We start from the raw sequence: 21,613 nt of genomic DNA on the forward strand, positions 1-21,613 counted from the left end.
CCGGATATTCAAAACAATAATTACTGCAAAACCTCTTAGAAAAATAGCAGCAGATATGTAGCAGTACTCCCACATATAGACAACTATACACATGTGTTTCTTCACCGTGCACCCTACGATTTGGAAAATCTAGCCTTTGAATGGCCTGTGATCCACTACATATTGTACAGCTAGAAATTAGGAAAAAAGTAGTAAGAGACCCTCAAAGTAGAAAATAGATTATAGATTATTTCACCAGTACCTTTTTACCTACATACATAGGAAGTATCTCGGGAGTGGTAGTGGAGAAGATAAGGAAAAAAAGAGTAAAGCCTAAAAGCAAATTTTTAAGTTACATAAAAATTTTCACATAAGTTCTTGACCCTTTTGCATAGCTAACATTGTCCTAGTTACTTCTGAGGAACAACATCTTTGCTGCCCGCTTCCGTGGCAGTGAAAGTTCAGCTTAGTGAAAAGTGCCTATTTGAACTGAAGGGACAAAATTTCTGAAGCTGCAGACACCATCTTAGGAAGGAGCAGCTTTCCTCTGATGGATTCCAATATAGCACCCACAGATCTACCAGACTTAAAAATAACACTACTTAAAAATCCTTAGCATAAAACCTGCTTTACAAAAATCATCTGACCAACTTCAGAGTTTTGCTACCAAAAAAAAAAAAAAAGTTGCTCAGAAGCAGATTTCTTGCTAGATACTATTATCCAACATATGCTTTCACTCTGCAAGCAAAGATATTTTAAAATTGCCCAGTGCCTTCAAATTGAGAGGCTAAAACTGCATCTTTAGTCATTCTAGCTCTTCAACCCTTAGCCCAAGTTAGACAGATGCCATGAGAAAGACTCAGAAGACTCTCTTACACGCTAGAAATTAAACTACAATTAAAACAATTTCTCTGACCCAAGGACGAGGTCAAAAGTTCCTGCTCTAATGACTGACATTTCAACACACCATTCTACGATTACCCAACCTTTCACCTTCAAAAAAGCAGCAAAGCAATATACCAATGGTATCTTTATTGACTCACACATCTGACTAATGTTAGCGTTTTCCAACAGTGTTACGTAGCCAGTGATATTGCTTGGAATGTGAACATCTCGGACCTCCTGAAGACTGCTGGCATTCCTTCCCACTGCCACTGTAACTTGCTGTGGCATGTAACTCTGGTCATTAGCTGCCACCGCAATGGACAGATGTCTCAAAACAACATCTGGTTTCATCTTTAACCTGCAAAGCAAAGAAGATAAAACAGTTCTCGCAAAGAGAAGTCAAGCACTTCACTTTCAGCTAAGCTTCACTCAGTTTCCACTTCTACAAACACAAATAAATCCACTGGAAGTTACCTAATGCTTCACAGGCGTTACCAACCACACATCATGGTGGATGAGTTAGAAAACTTGTAATTGACTTAAAAGACAGTCACCTCTGACAGTGAGAATGTAAAATTTTCTATTGTTCAGCTTTTCAACTGAGAATTCATTCCTCAGGAATAAAAATGTACTGTCAATAATGACCAAAATGAGATTTTTTTTTTTTTTTTTAAAGTATACATTCTATACATACTACTGAAAAACCACTAAACGTTTCTGTTTCATGGAGCAGTAACTTGCTAGACAGTGGCAAAGCACTTCTATTCAAGTACTAACCACTGCATCTATAATACAGTTTGGAAAGCTTAGCTACAAACCAAGGGTATGTGTCAGCATGGAAGATGCATGCATTTTACAAGTGAACACTCGGCGATTAGGCCTTTAAACTTTATGCAGAGATTAATGACTTCTGCTTTCAACTATATTCATCTGCCACTCATTAATTCCACAATTTTTTTTCAATTACACCCCACTGGCTGTAAAACCTAAGGACTAACTACACTAGGCTGTATATTGCTGTGTCGCTCACCGTATCCAATGTGAGCGAGCACTCCCATCCGACTGCCAGAAGGATGTAGTTTCTCCATTTGTCATCTTGTCAATATCAGCGGAATTGGATGAGGTTTCTATGTGAGTATAGCACTTTGTGACAGACTTCAGTTTGTCCGACTCCTGATTACCATTCAGGTCACTGGGGTATTCTGCAAAGAAAAGAAATCACTCATAACATTCTTCTTTTGCTTGTTTTTGAGAATTATTATACTTTTATAATAATTATCTCATATTAATTAACTTGTTGGCACAGAACACAGCTCCTGAAGAAGCGTTTCTGACAGAACCTAGAAGACAGCGAAGTTTCATTTCAGATGAAATCGCAACAATCTCAATCTGCCACTTGCAGTATGAAAACACGTACTTTTCCTGGAGTTCAATAGCCTTTATCTCCTCCTTTCATTACTGGCCTCATCAGTGCTTTATTATTATGATGTCAAAATACAAACAGATGAGAGGAAAAAGTAAAATACAATGGAGAAAACCTCAATTCAGCTGTTCTAGGGAAGGGACAAAGCAGACTGTTTCCCCAGGTAACTCGATCTGTTTCAATAGAAGTCCACAGATCTGAAAATATCAAGTCAAACTGTGAAGAAAAGAGCCCTTCCTCTAGGGAGACAACCAGGACAATCCCATCTGACATAGAATAAAAGATTCATTACCTCCACCCCTAACCAATAAATTATTTTTTAATACTGAGCAGTCAACTTCCGAAAATATTCACCTTCACATGGAAACTAAGTTTCCAGCAACTAGTAGAGATATCTGACTGAACAGAGAATATCGCAAATTAGTAATCATCATTCTGAAACAGGTCAGGAGAAAGATGAAAAACATCCCAGTGTGTTACTCCGATTGCTAGGCAGTTAGGAAATCACTTTATGTGCCTCAAAAAAACAACAAAAACACCCCACAGAAGCATGCAGATCAACTTCATAAAAAGTCATGCCTATTAAAGATTAAACAGTAAAGAAAGCTTTTTATTTTATCTGTAATCTCTTGTTCAAGATATGGTTACACTACCATCCTGAAAAAAAAGAAAGATATTACATACCTCTCTCTTTTAGGAGCAGTCGATCTAAAGAATCCTTCAATACAGAAGACCGCATAGTACAGATATTGTTGAAGTACTCCAACACCGGGTAAGGGATGGCAGTACTAGAAATCCGATTGCGGTGCAAGAATCTCAGTATCATTGAAGCATGAAGACCAAGACGCTCTTTTGATTCAGAAAATATATCGATAAAACCTAGAAAGAGACATTATTTCTATCTTTGTTGCAACACCTGACTTGACCAAGTCATCATCTTATTACTTACTCTACATCTTATTACTAGGTAAATCCAAATTAAGCATGGAAGCCAATATTGGAACTACATTCCACCATATGAAGTAGCTCAAGTTTGCAGTCTTTACAGGACTGTGAAAGGTGCAGACAAATATTTTTGCCAGTTACTTGCAATGCCTGAAAGTAATTTTTTTTTAACCCCAAGTCTTAGCTCTTATACTTATTTTGCTGTCCCAAAAGTTCCAAACCCTTACCTTCAATATCTAGGTGAAACAGATGCTGCTTGGCTAACGAGCTGATGCACTCACATCACTCACATTGAGCTACGCTAAGCATCTCACTTTGGCATTGTGGATTATTCCCAAAGAGGCGCCTAATGCTTTCCACCAACTTCGTAAGACATTTCAGCTCCTGAACAGGGGTACTCTGAATCACAGTGCATTTAGATGCATAGAATACTACCCTGTAAGTACCCTCCTCCGACTTATCTATTAGCCAGTTCTAACACTTCTTGTCTGATCCTCTAAGGCAAATCCCCTTTAGCCACTTATCATCAAAAGCTTGGAAGGAAACCCAGCAACTGATACTTACCCCAGAAATCAAATTCTGGAAACTGACACTTTCCAAACTCTATGCTATAAAACATGAATTATGTTTTAGCAGGACTTCAAATGCTAAGTAACAATATAATAATAATAAAGTATATGACTCATCACCTGAAACAGACTGAATGGAGGATTTATTACTCCAGTTACCAAGTACAAGACTGCATTAGTTAGGCACGCACCAAAATTTTGCAAGGAACTGTTTTCTGTCTGTGAGATAAACCAAACAAGGATAAGAAGCTCCCCAGTCACACAGAGAAGAAAATATTGGTTATTTATGAAAGTAAGTTAGTTGGATGTAATTATGGGAAATTTTTAATTTACAGCAACTTCACTTGTTTGATACTAGAGAAGTGAGACTGACTTGTACTACGGCTTTGAGAAGATTAGGACAAACAACACTATTAAAGCAATTTATTGAAGCAGCACTCCTTATATGGGGCAGGACTTGGGAAACTATTTGTTTTGTCACTCTGTTCTCATACCTGGAACCAGTGAACAAGCTTGCAGTTGCCTGATTACATGGCTAAGCTCCCCTTGAAGATTAGCTCCACTAGAATTCTTGAGAGCCTCCAGCATATTCTCCACATCTACGGTGCCATCTCCTTCAGCGTCAAATTGTGCAAAGGCCTGAAGAGGAACAACAACAACAAAAAACAGCCTCAAGTTGCGCCAGGGGAGGTTTAGATTGGATATTAGGAAAAATTTCTTCACCAAAAGAGTTGTTGGGCATTGGAACAGACTGCCCAGGGAAGTGGTTGAGTCACCATCCCTGGAGGTATTTAAAAGACGTAGATGTGGTGCTTAGGGACATGGTGTAGTGGTGGATTTGGCAGTGCTAGATTAACAGTTGGACTTGATAATCTTAAAGGTCTTTTCCAACCTAAACGATTTTATGATTCTATAAAAAAAGAAAATTTATTTCAGCATATTTACTCCAAGCAGAAATTCAAGGTATTTCATAGAAACCATAGCAGTAAACTTTATAACACCATTAAATAAAAATTAAAAGAATCAGTTTTCCGTAGTATTGAATTCATGACAACAGGAAACAGCCTGGCTGGAAATCTGCAGACTTTAGCAAGTTTTAAGGCATTTGCACTACCTTCCTATGAAAGTCACCTGTAGTTATGCTTAGGTAGAGACAGCACATCGTCTATACCAGTGAATCAGCAGTATACATCCACCTGACATCTGTGACTGTGGAGAAGGTGCTCACAAAAGAACACTAAAAAGCTCTTCCATTAAAGGGGGAGTTAGTTCTAAAAGCCATACCATCCATTACTCGTTACTGCTGCATCCATCTCACACTGCATCCACTCAAAGTCTTTCAGGTTTTAAATATTTTCTTTATCTAAGAAAGTGTCCTTCAAACCAGAATATTTTTTAGATGTGTATTTCCTTCCATATACTGTCCTCCTACACAAAATACCAGTTTAACATAGTTTGTCAAAGTATTTGTGAAAACAATGGAGAGAGTTAGAAAAGATTTTTTTTTTCTTATTGAAGGGAGCCATTGCCAGCTTTATTAGCTTTGACCTTAATATAAATTTTTAATACAAAAAGTTGTACTGAGCATGTATAAAAAGTAACTCACATAGCTATGCATTTCACATCTTTGTACTAACAAAAGTACAAGATATTCAGCTAAGCCCATAAAACAGAACCAAGCTCATAAACGTGAATTTTTTTAACTGGCTGCTTCAGAGAATTCATGATCCAGTGACACACTACTATTAAAAAAAACTAGCTATATTTTTACAATCGTACTTAATTTTGAAACAAAATTCTGTTTAATTGCTAAAAAAAATTGAACGTACCCCAAAAAGAAATGCAATATTTCAGGAACATCCTTTTTTTTTTTTTTTTTTTCATATAAATTAGGAATGCATTTAGAAAAGATATTTCTTTACAAGCAAGACTTCAGTCTCCCAGTCCTGAACTTGGTATTTCAAGTTCAGCTACATAGCCAAGTAAATTTGGCCTCTAAGAACAGATCATCCTACAAGTGTCTGACAGAGTCAAGAAATCACTGCTGTTCGGGAGGAAGCTTATCCTTGAATCTCTTGATTTGCTACCTGATTATCAATCTTGGTATACCATTAAAAGCACTACCCTAGAGAGAAATAAACCAAAATTATTAGATCAAAATAACCTGCCAATTAACCATGACATAATTACACCACTTAAGTAAGAGCAAAGTCCTCAGAAGACAACAGAATAAAAATGCCGTATTTTAGCTGACTAAAGCTCCAACGGCACTTCTGTGGCACAGATCTGAATTTTAGCTTAGCATTTTATAAACTCTTGTTAAACATACAGCTGAACCCATGCTAACAATGATCACCTTTAAAAAACTTATTCTTAGCAGCAAAGAGGTCTGGTGCTGGACATCCAGTAGCTACCACAGCCAGCACAGACAACTGGTGCTGGGCATCAGGTAGATACCGAAGCAAAAAATTAAGACCTTTGCTTGAGGACAACAATACAGAGGGAATTAATTTTAACAAACATAACTCACTTGCCAAAAAAATTTAATGTACAGTTTTGTACCACGCCATTCTTGCCATTATGACTTTTTCTCCTCATATTTGGAGTCAGACTGTGCAATTACTAAAATACGAAGTGAACAAGCGAGCAAGTTCTGTGATATAACTAGTGAAAACAAACCACGCACAAGACGACAAGGCTGGACCTGCTGATAGCTACTTTAAACCAATTTCTTATACTTTAATGTAAGGAGAGATTACCATATATATGCTTTTCTTTGCATCCTAATGCAGTATTTCATTATTTTATTTTTAAACTCTTCCTATGATCTCAGGAGATTGCACTGACCCTAGAACACTAAAATTATTTTTTGACTGTTCAGTATAACTTAAACTCTGTATCCGACACAAAACATACACAATTTCCGCTGCTCAGACAAGCTGCCCTGTGCAATGGGGGTATAAGCAAAAAAAATAAAATAAAATTTTAAAATCCATATGCAAATCTGTCCTCAGAGCTTTTGAGTTGTGTTCACGACTGGGAGACGACACAAATGCAGTAGCAGCTTTACCACAACCCAGCTGCACTCTGCTCCTTAATAAAAGCATTAAGCCCACACACTTCCTACCCAGTTCAACCCTGAACATGAAGAAACATGAAAGCAACAGCTTTCCTGGGGAATGATGGCTAAGTTGATCACTAGGAAACATGGCCCATGGAAAAATCACCCCCTCATCTGACAGGCAGCTCAGGAGTTGGACAGCATGACAGAATATCTAAAGTGTGACTTAGGAGAACTCTGTATTTCATCCTTCGCTCTCCACAGAGCGGAAGCATTAACGTTTCAAGCAAAAGTTGGATATGTTACATGATAGCTACTGAAGCACTAATGAATAAAAAAGGATTCAGAGGTTCAGTTTATCTAGAAAATAGATTTTGCATTTAAACAAGGTTCATTTTGTCCATAAAGCATTCAAAGTATGTGGTTCACAAGCCCCACACTGAGAACAGAAAAACTTGATGGGCAGATCAAAACTTAGTCTATGCCAGACAGCATTCTATAAACATTGAAAAGTGAAACCTATTGACGTGCCATCCACAAACTAACTTCTCATAAGTTTAAAATACATCCTGGAAATCTGAAATACTACAGCCCATGGGCTAGCGCCAGTTACAGAAACAATGACATCAAGATTTTCCACACAAATCCCGACATCTCAGCTTCGCAGGATAGACTAGATGTGACCACATATCCGTACCATGATAAATCCTTTGGCAAGTTTTTTTCCCCACTCCCAAGAGCAGGGGGAAAAAAAAAAACCCACCTCAAACCTATATTCTTCATGCAGAGGAGGATGTGCAATACAGACAATCCTCAAAGCATTTCTGCACCCCACAAAGCTCATTGGTTTGTATTAACAGAAAGAACCCCGATGTACTAGTTTCACCCTTACTGTCATTACAAATGAAGAAATGTTCTTTACTGGCTCTTGTAAAGGAACTGGAAACAGAGACAGCATTTTAGCAAGCTACTTAAAACAGTCTGGTATAAACATACCTATCTGTACAACAAAATTAATCTCTTCCCAGTTTCCAGTAGTTTTGTTAATACGTCAGCACTGATTTCAAGGAGCGTATGTGTGATTTAACAGTTTAGCAAGTTATTCTACTACTCGGGAGCAATACAAAGACCGGAGGAAGTCACTGGTGAGACTCAGGAACTGCATGCAGTAAGGAATTCAGACATAACCACTTTCTCAACTGAGTGTGAAATTCCCAACAGGGTATTCTACTGCATTTTAAATGCTAGCTAGAGAGTAAAGCTAAAGATCAAATGTTCTAGATGTCAAGTTCCTCATATTCCTTCCCACAGCAGAAAGGAAACAGTACTCTCTTCTACCACTGAAACCTTACCTTAAGACTTTCTGTCTGGGAGGGTGGGGGGAACTCTCTTGCACTACTTTCTTACAAGTTTTCCAAAACTCTTACTTCACAATACATAATGGGATACCAATGAAGTACTTGACAATTTCACTGCTGATTTCGAAAAGCGACAATAAAATTAAGCCTGGTAAACTTAGACTTGCCGACACCGTTAAGAAGTATCTCTCGGAGGAATTACATGCCCAGAATTTCCTATCTGTGCTACCACCCGCTGCACTAGCGGCAGCGAGAGCAGAAATATTGCTGTAAATAACCGTTTTATTCACAAGCGGCTGCTGAGCACGATCACTGCAAACAGGCGTAAATTAAAAACCCACATCTATAAGTTGACAGCCTGCCTATCAGCAGCGGCAGCCACCGTCTGAACCTCGCTGCCGAACCCTCTGGCCCGGCCTCGCCCCAGTTAGCAGGAAGGGCTGACCGGGGTCTCCACGCTCGTCTCGACGGCCGCGCCGCTGGGACCCCGTGCCACGGCCCCGGCGCCAGCGCGCCCGCACCGAGGGCCCGGCAAGACCCCCGGCTGAGGGAGACCCACCTGCAGCGGCACCCGGGCTGCCCCGCCGCCCCCGCTCCCCCCCTCGCCCCCCCTCAGCCGGGCAGGCAGGGCTCTCCGCAGGGCGCGTTGCTGGCCGGCACGCCGCCCCCGCGCAGCCCGCCCGGCCCGGGCTGAGGCCGGACCCCGCCGGCCGCCTCCTCACCTCCTCGCTCTCGCCGCGGGAGCCGGCTGCCAGGCGGGAGACGCTCTCCAGCACCTCGCAGAACTGCTCCAGGCTGACGGCCTCGTCGCCGCGGCTGAGGCGCTCCTCCAGCCAGCGCACCAGCGTGCTGTGGTGCCGCGACACCAGCGACTCGGGCAGCGCCGCCTCCCGCAGCCGCGCCGTGGCTTCCCGCAGCCGGGCCTGGTCCAGCAGCACCTCGGCCGGGGGCAGCGGCGGCGCCGGGCTGGCGGCGGCGCCGGGCGGGAAGGGAGCGCCGGGCTGAGGCGCGGCGGCCGCCCCCTCCATGCCTTCCTCGGCGCCCTCCTCCTCCTCCTCGCTGCTGTGGCTCGCCGCCGTCCCCATGAGCCCCTCGGAGAGCGCCGACGCTGCGACCCGACGCTCGGCAGAGCCGCTTCTCCGTCCCCCTCCTCCGGCCGCCGCCCCGGCTCCGCCCGGCCCGGCTTAGTCAGCAACTTCCCGGCCCGCCGCACCTGTCAGCTCCCGGCCGGCGGCGGCCGCGCCACACTGCCGCCAAGCGACGCCCGGCGCCGCAAAGTCCCGCCCCGCCCCGCCCCGCCCCGGAAAGGCACGGTGCGGCCGCGCCGCGCGACTCTCGCCGTAAAGCGAAGCCGCGGGAAGGAGCGAGGCCCCCACAGGCGTGCACCGCGCCGGCCACGCTGCCGTCAGCCACCGCCACGCTGCCGCGCGGCGAGGAAAGTGTCGTGAAGGGGCCGGGCGCGTTCGTGGCGGACACGTGACCCGCCCGGCGGGGTGGCGCGGCCCCATGCGGCGGGGTGCGGCGGCGGCGGCGGCGCTGCTGTGCCTGGGGGCCGCCTGCCTGCTGGGCCGCGGGTTCGATCCCCGCGCCTGGCTGCTGCCGTCCCGCGGCCGCCTGCTGAGCCCCGTCGAGCTGGCCCGGTACCGCGGGGCAGCGGGCGAGCCCGGCCTCTACCTCGCCGTGCTGGGCCGCGTCTTCGACGTGGAGCGCGGCCGCAGGCACTACGGCCCCGGCGGCGCCTACAGCGGCCTCGCAGGTACCGCTGGCGGGGGGGGGGGGGCGCCTCCGCGGCCCCGGGTTCGGGCCTCGCTGGTGCCTGACGAGGCCCTGTCAGGGGCCTGACCGCCTGCCTGCCCCGCAGGGAGAGATGCCACCAGGGCGTTTGCCACCGGCGACTTCACCCAGGCGGGGCTGGTGGACGACGTCTCGGCGCTGTCGCCGGGCGAGCTGCTCGCCGTCCAGAGCTGGCTCGCCTTCTACGGCGACAACTACGATCCCGTGGGTAGGCGGCTGTGGCTGGGGTGGCCGCGCACAAGGGAAGGGCCTGCGGAGGAGAGCGGGTGGGCGCGGGCGGGCCTGCAGCGCGGCGATGGGAGGTCGGGGGACGCAGCAGCGTGTTTCACCTACGACGCGTCCACCTTGGTGAGGGGCTTTCACCTCTGCTGCAGGTGGCCGCTGGAGACCAGCGTACCGAAACCTGTGAGCGATCAGCTGGAGCGGCTGCTAAACCAGACCTAGTTTGAGGTCTGCTTTCCTCTAAGGCGAAGCTTAACAGTTTTCCTGCCCTGGGAGGTCAGCTGCAGCTCTCTGCCCTGCTTTTATTAGTCTCCGCTGAGCAAAAAGGCAAGGAGCCAGCGCTGCGAGTACTGAAATTAGCAGGACTCAGGAGACCGTAGGAGCAGCAATGCAGGGAACCTATTTTGGGGAATGAGGTGCATGGGCGGGAAAGACTTCTGGGTTCTGCAGCTGAAAGTGGCATTGACTTTGTGATCTTTAATGAGGCTGTGCCTGAGCGTGTCCTGCATGGATTCATTAATGTGGGTAAGTTGCTGTGTGATCCAAGAATGGAAGTGATGCAAGCTCAATTTGGTTTTAAAATTGGGCCATGGTGAGATCTTCCTTTTTTTTGTCTTTAAATAACAATTTAAAAAAAAAACCCCAAACTATTCGTTTTCCTTGCCTGGAACCACTGTGGTCTTAATTGATCTTCTCTCCCAGGGAAGCTGGTGGGCAGATTCTATGATGAAAATGGGGCACCGACAGAAGCCTTAAGGCAGGCTGAGGCTGCGATTGAGGAAGCTCTGAAGTTCCAAGCAGAAAGTGAGCAGAGGAAGCAGCAGTTTCCACCCTGCAACTCTGAATGGAGCTCTGCTGGGGGCAGCCGATTCTGGTGCTCCAGACAGAGGTAAACTCTGCCTTCCTGCCATCATGCTTGGACCCTTTGGAGCAGAGCCTTTCTGCCCTTTTTTTTGGACTCCCTGAGCTTTGTCATTGCCTCTCCTAGCAGGAGTGGCGTAGGAAGATGTCCTGGCTCCTGCAGCCACCACACTCCATAGTCTGTAGGTGAGGTCTCCTGACTTCTCCGCAGAAGGGCATAGGTTGGTCCTAATGTGCTGAGTGCTGGCATGGCTGGAATGCACCAGGCATGGTCCCTTCCCCGTCTGCATTCCTCAGGCTGTGCTTTCTGACAGAGGCAGAGCCAACCGGCAAGGAGCAGTGGTGCTGTCCTCCGCTGTGCCAGGTTGAGCCACTGCTGCTGTGTGAATCGGAGCCCCTAGATTTTCTCTGCCAGTGCAGCACCGCTGATAGCCTCCACCCAGTCTGGAGTTGCACAGAGGTGTAGGCTGGGCTAGTGAAAATGTTCTCCAGTGTGAGGCAGTGGAGGGGAACTCTGCTCACTGACCTGGTGAGTGGGTAAAAGGAAAATAAAGTTTCATCCCAATCATTAATACTTTTAGGAATTTTATTTCTGAGGCAAAAATTCTTCTGTCACACTGGAATCAAAATCAGGTTTCAGAATTTGTCACGTGCACATGATCCTCCTGTTCTCAGGAAAACAAGACAGAAATCCCACTAGGACTGTCTGCTGCATTCAAACAGGTTTTCTCACCTATCAGGAATGCAAGGATTAGCTTGTGTTTTTCAGACGGTTTCACAGCCTGTCTCACAGGCTACTGCCACAACAGTTTTCACTTAAAACCACATAAAAATGAGGTTGAGCTTTGAACAGTCATTTCCTACTTGGCCTATTTAGTTGTATTCCTCTCTCAGTTTAGGGACTATTTTGTCTGAAGATGAAATCATTTCACAGACCACATTGCAAAATGCTTAGGCTTCATTTCGGTACACCTGTAGCACCACATACCTTGGGGGATCTGCTTCTGTGCGTGAATGAGCTTGGGTGCAGCCTTGGGACTGGGTGTTGCATGGCAGTCACTTGTGTAAGAGTTTACAGGTTTAAAAGATGCAGTAGTTAGGGCAACAGGCAGGATTTGGCCCATAAAGAGACACTATGAAGTAGCTGCGGAAGTACTTGAGACTTTTTTTTTTTGTTTTGCCCTAGTTCTCAAAACCACTGTGTTCAGTCACAGCACAGAAGGCGGCGTGTGGTTATCTGTGAGCAATTAGCTACTCCCAGAAAAGGCATTTTGCCACTAGACACGCCATGCTACATAAAGCTATGATTCCTTTTCCAGCAATAGAAACACGGTTGCTTCCAGAAGGCTGAGAGTATGTAGCAGCACTGATGAAACCAGGTTCAGGCCACAGGTTTCTGAAGCACAGCCAATAAAAAGGTATCACAAAGCCGTGGGATGTTGGCTGTTGGGAGCAAAGGCTACCTCAGTGAGCGTATCGTTAGTTCTAACTCTCCCAGATTGTCTTGGTTTTTATCTAATGATTCTCAATTTGCTGGAGGCATTTTCACAGGTTTGAATAGTAATTTATTTTAATTTTCCATTCTTAGTGGGGGAGTGAACAGAGACTGGACTGGAGTCCCTCGGAAGCTGTACCGACCTGGTTCGAAGGGGAGTCACTGCGTGTGCGTGAGGACTACTGGTCCCCTGTGGGGCCAGCCGGACTCCACCGAGCACAGCGACAGAGGCGATCTGGATAACCCTCACCTGGAGGAATATGACGGCTGCCATCCGCTGGCTGAGCAGTGTGTTCTAAAGGTGTGACTCCGAGTGTTGGATTTGAGGGGGCGTAGAGTCCTGCAGCAAAATGTTGCACTTCAGGTGGGCATTTGCAGCTGCAGTTCCATTCCCTCCCATCTGTCTGTGTGAAGGGAGCAATAACAATTTCATGTTATTTGTGACTCTTTTTTAAGGTGTGGAGACGGAGTTGAGAGAAGGAGGAAACACTTTAGCCAAGTTAATGGCTAAAAAGTCAGTAACAGGATACTTTCTTTCTTAGTGCGTTATTCCTATGGTATTTTTACATCTGGCAACAAACAGTAAGATGCACAGCTTGAATTATATTTAAAAACTGATTTCTTGTGCAGTCTGGAAAGAGATGCTTGTGTGCATGGTGGCGGGTGCAGCGTGTTTTAAGGCAGCAAGGTAGCAAGCACAGGAACTGCAGCATCGCTGACCTCAGTTTATGCACAGTCCTCCAGCGGCTTGAACTCTGCCTACTGCGTTGTAGTGCTGATGGCACCTTCCCAGTCACCCGACTTACTCCAAAGAGTTTAAAGGTAGCAGGGAGAAGCCTGAGTTTCTCCTACAATTAAGGTATGTAGTATCTGGGAGTGCAGTTTAGTTATACACAAGCTTTACGAAATTGTTGCGAGTACAGGAGGCAAAGGTCATAGCTGTTATTTCCTCACTTAGTGTTTGCATTAGATAGCGTGCAAAGAAGATATTGGAAGCTGCCCATGAGGATTGTTGTTTTATATTAACCTTGCCATCCTGGTCCTCTGATTCACTACTTTCAAACAACTCAGATCAGGAATTAGTAGTTTTAAAAAGGCAGTAACAAAAGCTATGTGGTAACACAACCATCCTGCTGTAATCTGCCTCCTATTTCCATTCTGGTATGTGACCTCCTCCCATCTGGTACGTGTCCATCAGGCTATAACCTGAGGCTGGATGTATCCTCACAAGGCCCAGCTATCTTAAAGTCCATACATACTTTATCATAGCTGGCAAAATTCAGTAATGTGAGTGACTCCTAGAAGAGCAGAGCAAGTTACTACCATTTCTGTGTGGGCTGAAAAGGACAAGGGAGTACCTGCGTAGGGCCCAGGTGCTATTCTAAACCCCAGGCTGCAGGGAAGCAGTTGCTGTTTTTCATGGAGTCTACTGTTAGAATTGGTTTCTGGTGTAGCTGCAGCCTTGAGAGAGACACCCAGATTACACAGAGACCAGCACAGATCTGTGCTGAGCTGTGTTCAGTTCTTTTCCTTAAGGCAGCTGCCACCTATTTATAAACAGCCAGGAGGCGTTTATAAACTTATGAGCTTTGAGCTACTACCACCTCTAAAGAAAGTCCTACAAATCTAAGTAATTAGTTAATAACTAGTGAGATTACAGGAGGCCTGGCAGCATTGCTTCAAAGCAAGAGTAATCACTTAATGGCAGTGACAGCAGGTCATATTACAGCACTTTTCACCTATGAGGTTTAAATGAGGCTACAACTGCCATGGATTACATGGATACAACTGCAATTTAAACATGTACATGCTTACTGTAATAAATGCTTGGAGTTTTGTGTTGGGGTTTTTTTTTAACGTGGTTGTTGTGTTTCTTTTCCACCATAACCTCAAAGAGAAGTCCTCCAAGGCACTTTCAGGCAGATGTGCCAGCTCTTACCGGTCATGAGCGGAAGTTGTATGTGTAGATGAGTGGTAGCAGAGCCATCACACAGCATTCATGTCCCCAGTCACACTTTTAGAACTGAAACTCAGCCATGGGCTAGTCCAATCTCTGGGATTGGAGTGGGCTACTCAAATAACAATCCTAAAGATAAAGCTGCGTAAAATCTGCAGGAAAGAGCTGCAAAGCAGTGCTTCATTGTCTCAGCAACTTAGTGGGCATTGTAAGTGTCAGCATATCACTTGCTTTTGGACACATCTTCTTTAACAAGAACTTGCATTTAGTGGTCAAACCATTCCCAAAAATGCTTGGCGAGTGTCTTTACAAATAGCTTTAAAAGTTGCAGCAAATTCCAGATTATTAAATACTGTAAAAAGTAGTTTGTAAGGGCAAGTCAGTGTCACAAGGTGGAGTCCTAGTGAAGGGTTATCAGCTATGTAACTTCTAAGCAAGTTTCATCTTGCTGTAATGCTTGAGCACTATGCAAATAGTGCTGAAATGCTGAGCAGGATGGTTTTGATCTTAAGAGCTACACAAAAAGCAAATAAGCTGCTGCAGGAAGGCAAGATAGGATGGTGTTGCTTTAAGCTAAAGTTGGTTGAAAACCAATTCACAGCTTATTCATCAGTTTAGTGTTTGGAAACACTAAGGGGGGGAAGTTAGTCTTCCACTAGGGATGTCATATTAAAGCAAATAAGGAGGCTCCCTCACTGACCTGAAGTGTTTCTACTCTCATTCAAAAGCTCAGCTAGATTCTCCCATGGTAGAAAAGGGTGGGAAGAAAACCATGATAGTTACACAGGGATCAAGTCTACATAGACAGTGCTCTAATAAAGCTCACCATTCATCTGTACTTTAGTAAGTTTATTAATAAAGACTAATGCATCACCAAGATGTTTTGGTTGGTTTTGCTATTGCACTGAAGCTTTTCTTTCCGCAAAGTAAAGCTGCAGTAGTTATATGCTCTTCCAGGAGGTTAAGCTGCCCCCCAGCATACAACTGAATGCACTAATAGGATGTTACATTGACTCAGCTTGTCCATTTAAATGCATCTGAGCAGAGAACTGATTTACTCCATGAACCAGCTCTGGCCTGTAGGAAGTTAGGATTGTTTCATAAGAATGATTATAAGTAAGTCTAGTATAAGGCATTCAAGATGACTATATGGTATAAACCAGAACACCAGACCTTGTCAGCCAAAAGAACAGTTGTAGCAGTTCAACATTAAAATGAATACCTGGAATAATTTCAGAACAAGGAAAAAAGTTGTCATGCCCAATTGATGTTATATCCCTAGTTTTCTTTGTGGCTTATAAAGGATAGCTTGCAGAGGGGCAGCTGTCACTACAGGAGAAGATACTTTCTTGACAAGGTTTCCACCTCACAATGCATTATCTAGTTATGCATTTTATTACAAGTAGAATCATTACACAACAAAGTAACGCATATTGGAAAAATACATTTTTACAATTACTCCAGACAAACATTGCAGATAAAATGCCATTGTTCTAAGACTTCCTTTTCTATTTCACAGAGGGTATTAGAAGGTTCAGAGTTATTTTTGTCACTCATAAAAGCTTTGATTTTTCTAGAGATGAGTTTGCTGCAGTACCCAACTCTGCTGGTTACAGGAAAAAGAGGACTTGCCTATTAACATTTGATCTACAAGAAAATCCAGCCTTGGCCTCCAAGGTTGTTACATGTTAATCTATAAGCACTACATGAGAAGTTGTACAAGCCATTGATCTCCAGCACAGGAAGTCATTAAGGCATCTGTCAGCTTTTAGCCAGCAACTTGCTACACTCTATTAGTACCTTCAACACTAACATTCTCACTCCACTTAGTGGTGTGAAACAGTGACTACACCTTTTTCAGATACACAAAACTTAAGCCAGACCACATTTTGTGCTTGTATAAGAGTGCTGGATGACTGCAATCAAAAGGAATCCAGTCTAAGAACAAAAAAGCTACAGTATGAACCACCACAGACTTCCCATGCAGCCCTGAAGTGCCTGAAGCCTGGTTTGACAGCATCACTTCCCAGGGACAGAAGTTAGTTTGTTTTCCATTTACCCTTTTGTTCAATGCTTGGCAGACATGAGCCTCAAGTTAACAGATACCACTTGAAGACAGCAGGGGCAAGAGGGGTGGGGTTTTTGGTCACAACTGTAGTATGCTACAAAAAGGAAGAGCAGTTGTTTATGGAGTTAGAAATGTGTTGACCACTACTACATTACCAAGTGCCTCTGTTCACGTTTGTACCCTGTGGTGGAGCATTGCCAGCAAAACTCCCCCCAAAAAAGTCTCAGAGGTCTGAGAGTTCAGACCAATGCTAGGCAGAGTGCATAAAGGACTGAGCCCCACCAGTTGTTTGGTAGGGTCAACCTCTTTAGTTGAAGAACTAGAAGAGAACTAACTTGGGTTTTGTTTCACGTTGTGAGCTTTTCCCCTTTTAACTCTGGCAGAAAGCTATTTAGAGTGGGCTGGAAGGAAACTACCTCAAAGGCACTTTAAAATGATCAAATTTGCTGAATTTAGTTGCACTTCAGGCTGTACATTAGTTTATCAATAATCTTAACTCTCACTGAAATCTGAAAGGAAAAAAGAAAGCTGGTACAGTATTGGCTGTAAAAAGCAAACTAGGAGCATTATGTATGGTTTCCCAGATCTTTCCCAGAATTTCAGGCAGTTATAATTAATATTCTACTTTTTAAAAGAGCAACTAGCCAGCCTTAAACTTGCCATTCAGTTAAGCTGAATTTTCACAAGACGTACATTTTTCATCATTTAAAAGGTTGCTTATTCTGTTAGAACTGAGCTCCCTGTTCCCTTGCCTCTTCCATCAGAGAAGTCACTGAAAAAGCAACGTTTAAATGCTTTAGCAATTGCATGTTGTGCAGTTTTCCAATTAAGTTGAAGTCTGTAGGCTGTGGCCTTGGAAGAATGCTCTTCTACCACTATCTTTCAGTATTCTGAGCACACACCACTCCACAGCACTGCAGCTCCAAAAGAAGGAAGTCAGCATGTTAGTGGGGTACACTATAGTCAAGACTTCTTTCACCAAATGCACTTTATCTCCATCATTGTTATCTTTCACTGCTAGAGACTTGCAACCAGTGATATTCTGAAACATCAGAAAGCAATGGACTAGGAGTACAATGCTTTCCATCATCTATTTCACTCAAAAAACCAAACTGTAGCTTGCAGTTAAATGCTTCAGACACCATTATTTTACACCTCATTCACCTAGAATATTATGCCAGAGATGCACCATTAGTAACTGTGTTACAAAGACCAGTTGTGCTACCCAGGGCATTCTGTTGGAACATGACAGCAGCAGACATTAAACAGGGAGGCAAATTTGTATTACCATCCATTATTCTTCTCTAGTGTTACAAGGGTGAGATTCCAGTTATAATATATGCATATTGGAAGATCAAAGTGCAGATCAAGTGAGACTTGATGTGAAATTTATTGTGCAAATGTCAGCAATTACACCCTCTCCCATCCTTCTCTTGTACAAGTTTGAGAAAAAAACCTCAAGCAAGTCTTTCATAAAAGCAGCAGTCTGGTTTATCATCTCATCTTACTCTTTACAACTGCCCTGTTTGGACTAGTGACTTGTCAATGTGTCACCAACTTGTCCATATGGTACACTGGAGATAACAGTCATTAAATAAATGCACACCAGTTCATGGAGTAGAGATGAGGAATGCTGAATTGAGTCTAAACTAGGTTCATCTCTTGGGATGAAAACAGCCTTAACATGGGATGTAGTTTTGCTTAAGTAGACTTTTTTTTCCTGACTGAAGCCTTTGCCCACCAAATCATAACCTTGTCTATCAGCAAAGTACTTCCTTGTTTACCTAGACAATGTGGCATTGGATTTTTACAGATTCAGCATGTTTAATAGAGCACGACCAGCCTAGATTAAAATACTGCAGCTTAATCTAAATGCCTGGCACTGCACTACCCATTCAGAATCCCTCCTTCAAGGCCAGAGGCTTAACGTTAATAGGAAACCTCCAAATATACTCCCACTCACCAGCAATCCTGCTGAAAATGGACCCAAATTTAATGTCTAGAGGTGCAGCACTTTCTACACTGGTAGGGCTACTGACTCTCCTGCAGCAGTTAACCAGGGTCTTTAAACCAAAGGAAAGTGCTACTCTCCCTCATGGGATTCATAATGCACTTCAGCATTTATTGCTGTATTGAGAGTTAGACTACTTAACCAGTTTTAGTGTTTCTCTGTTTAGCATCTGCTTAGGCCTTTCAGCGCACGTATGTTCATTTGTACAAGTTTCATGAAGTGGAAGGACTAGCAACGTAAATATGAAAGTGCAACAAAGTAGACTGACAGCTCTAGCAGGTATGAGCAAGAGTATTTACTGGCTAAAACAATCTTGCACTTCTCTTGAACATGCTAAAGCTAATGAGACATTTACCGAGGAGGTATCAAGATGTGGATCTGCAATTCTGACTGCTTTGCATCAGATGTTGTAAAGCTTTCTGTTGTAAGGCCACAATTCTTGAGCTATGCTTAGAACTACCCCATTTTTGAAGAGTTTCTTGAAATGAACAGTGGTTGCAACAGCTCAGTCTAGCTTCACAAGAAGTCTTCTCTAGAGAAAGGGAACATTTAAGACAAAGCAAAGAAAGATACCTGGTTACCCTGAAACTTAATGCCATCTCTACTAAGCAGCCTGAAAGCCACAGGACTTAATAGAGTTGCTCAGTGCAAAGCACCATGTCAAGGACAGACCTGTTTTATGTCAATTCAAACATCAGCCTACCAATTTTAGCTTCCATACCCCACTGCAACTAGAAGAGGGTCTAAATTCTTTTGTCACTTGGTTTCAGCAATCCACTCGAATTCCTAGTGAAGTCTATCGCAGCCCAATACATTTACAGTCATACAAAGTCATTTATACCAGAATATATCATAACAGGGTCCTTAATTAGTTCAGTCTATTGCAGAAGACATGTATAGGCCTCCTCTTCCCTACCCAGAGGGCTTGTAAGCAGAGCTGCTGTCAGGAGCACTGACTAGGAATCCCTTTACTTCCACAGCATACTAGGAGACTCCTCCCAGAGTCAGGACATCAAAGCAGATGTTGCAAACTCGAACTGGCTTGTTCAGGTCAAATTTTATGATAGGAATCTCCTTTGTTGAGCACTTATGGCAGAGCAGGCGTCCACAGTGTCGGCTGTTGATAGAAGAGGGGTGGGAGAAAAGTGAATTCGCTCATACTGAACACCAGGGTTTTACTGTTTGATATTCTTTATCAATGATAGTATCACTAAAAAGGTACGGTAGCAATTGAAATGCTACGTTTTTCTTGTATCTTCTGATCTCTGTCATGTAACAATTGAACACTAATGCCAAAACCACATGCTGCTTCTATACTAGTCAGTCACCTAGTACTATTTCACCCAATGCATGTGCAGTTTCTCTGGAACACTGGGCTAAGAGGAAAAAAAAAAAAAGTCTTAGCTTAACACCCATCTAACCCAGCATATTCTGTAGAAGTTCAGACTCATTAAGGAAAGGCAACTCATATCTACACAAGAGCAACTCATGTCAACGTCTTCAGTCATTTCCACATTACAAACGGCACCCCTAACCTAAGCTGGCAGTGGCTGCCCAAATCTGTCACCTGTTTCAGAGCAAGTCAGCCCCCCTACTGAAAGCAGGCATCTAAATCCTTGTTTTACTACTGGAACTTTAACATGATTTCTCATTTCCAACAAATCAGAATATTAAGTGCACAAACGGCTTAAGATATGATTTTAGTCAGACCACAAGTTACTGATCTAGGACAGGGTGGAACGTTTCAGCTGGATTACTGGTTCTACACCTACATTAACATAGAGGTTTCCTAAACCACCAGAAGGAACAAGCCTAGCTACATTTGGAAGAGGAATCTGTTTCCTTGTAAGCACAGCAAGATGTGTCATATTACCAGTGATGCTTTCTTGTCGTGACTCCAAATTTGGCAGTGCATTCATAGCAGTTGGAGCCATCACACCAGGGAGGTTCTTTTGTCAGCATATCTGTTAGAGGCAAAAATGTAAAGGCAAAATGGGCTCAGGCACCTCTTGAGTACACTGCAATATTAAGGAGGCTTTTTCCAGCTTTAGGTTGCATCCAGTATAACTGATTGAACTACTCTTGCAGTAGCTGCAGTCTTGTTTGTAGACCGTGTATAGTTGCTTTCATCAACATCACATTATCCACAGCAACTATACAGCACAAGTTAAAAAGCAATATCTAGGTTTTAAGATACATTAGACTACAACACCAGCCAGGAGTCTCCATGTCTATCCTTCCAGAAAAAGTAATATTAAAGTTTGACAGGTCTGCATTTGTGCAGCTTTTCAGCTGATCATGAGAAAAATTAGTATTTCTCCCCCCCATTTAAAGCAGTAGAATATTCAGAAGTTCAGCCCCTGTGGAATTACTGTCATTTAAGTCAGATGTCCGCAGTTCCTTCCTCCACCAAAGTATCTCAGAAGCGCAAGCTAAAACCACTTTCTGACTGTAGCAAGTAGTACTTACCCAGCAGTCTAAAGAGAAGCTGTTTTGTAGCAACTTGGTAGTTGAAGATATTGACTCCTTGATTATTGTTAACTCCAAGACGAGCCCCAGCTCTCACTATTGCACGACACAAGTTAGCATTTCCCTTCATGTAAGCCAACAGGAGGACTGAAAGATAAAAGCCAGACAGTTCCCTGCTAACAGAGTGGTAGGTCTTGTGTTACACTCAGTCCAGAGTAGGATCATTAGTTCTTCTAAGTTTCCATGTAATGTTTGCAACCTTACTGTATTTAACATACTACTGCCAATTATTCCAGCTTTAAAAGTGACATACCATTAATACAACTTGAGTGACTTTCAAGTTTAATGCCTCTTGAATCTCACCTACCTGTGTTTCCTTCAGCATCAGGTTTGTCTAGAGGGTATTCTGGCATACACTCCAAGAAGAGGTCACAGATGGCTGCTGCATTATCTTTCCCATATTGTCCCAAAATATGCATTGGTGACTGGCCTCTGGGAAAAAAAAAAAAAGCATTT

The 21,613-nt window shown here is 43.8% G+C and overlaps 3 protein-coding genes across 6 annotated transcripts in view; 1 reads left to right on the top strand and 2 right to left on the bottom strand.

The window, feature by feature from the left end:
- Positions 1-9,483, bottom strand: part of ZZEF1 (zinc finger ZZ-type and EF-hand domain containing 1) — a 60,376-nt gene extending 50,893 nt beyond the window's left edge. For both annotated transcript variants that reach the window (XM_075518431.1, XM_075518430.1), the window contains exons 1-5: positions 8,943-9,483; positions 4,296-4,440; positions 2,972-3,166; positions 1,895-2,066; positions 1,023-1,222 (exon numbers count right to left, since the gene is read on the bottom strand). In XM_075518431.1, the coding sequence (XP_075374546.1) occupies positions 1,023-1,222; positions 1,895-2,066; positions 2,972-3,166; positions 4,296-4,440; positions 8,943-9,305 (1,075 nt within the window). In that variant the 5' untranslated portion in view covers positions 9,306-9,483. The remainder of the gene's footprint in view (positions 1-1,022; positions 1,223-1,894; positions 2,067-2,971; positions 3,167-4,295; positions 4,441-8,942) is intronic.
- Positions 9,484-9,581: 98 nt separating this feature from the next.
- On the top strand, positions 9,582-15,426 carry CYB5D2 (cytochrome b5 domain containing 2). Of its 2 annotated transcripts, XM_075518307.1 has the most exons (4): positions 9,582-9,976; positions 10,082-10,222; positions 10,939-11,125; positions 12,686-15,426. In XM_075518307.1, exons 1-4 carry the CDS (start codon positions 9,727-9,729, stop codon positions 12,897-12,899), a joined length of 792 nt encoding a protein of 263 aa, XP_075374422.1. In that variant the 5' UTR covers positions 9,582-9,726; the 3' UTR covers positions 12,900-15,426. The 2 variants fall into 2 exon arrangements, with proteins under 2 accessions (XP_075374422.1, XP_075374423.1); XM_075518308.1 differs by lacking the exon at positions 10,082-10,222 and having other exon boundaries at positions 9,586-9,976.
- Positions 15,427-15,928: 502 nt separating this feature from the next.
- ANKFY1 (ankyrin repeat and FYVE domain containing 1) overlaps positions 15,929-21,613 on the bottom strand; it is a 34,756-nt gene continuing 29,071 nt past the window's right edge. For both annotated transcript variants that reach the window (XM_075518305.1, XM_075518304.1), the window contains exons 22-25: positions 21,465-21,589; positions 21,098-21,244; positions 20,502-20,592; positions 15,929-19,745 (exon numbers count right to left, since the gene is read on the bottom strand). In XM_075518305.1, coding sequence (XP_075374420.1) covers positions 19,613-19,745; positions 20,502-20,592; positions 21,098-21,244; positions 21,465-21,589 — 496 coding nt within the window. In that variant the 3' untranslated portion in view covers positions 15,929-19,612. The remainder of the gene's footprint in view (positions 19,746-20,501; positions 20,593-21,097; positions 21,245-21,464; positions 21,590-21,613) is intronic.

The sequence above is a fragment of the Mycteria americana genome, chromosome 15 (genome assembly GCF_035582795.1).
Source record: "Mycteria americana isolate JAX WOST 10 ecotype Jacksonville Zoo and Gardens chromosome 15, USCA_MyAme_1.0, whole genome shotgun sequence".
Lineage (NCBI taxonomy): Eukaryota > Metazoa > Chordata > Aves > Ciconiiformes > Ciconiidae > Mycteria > Mycteria americana.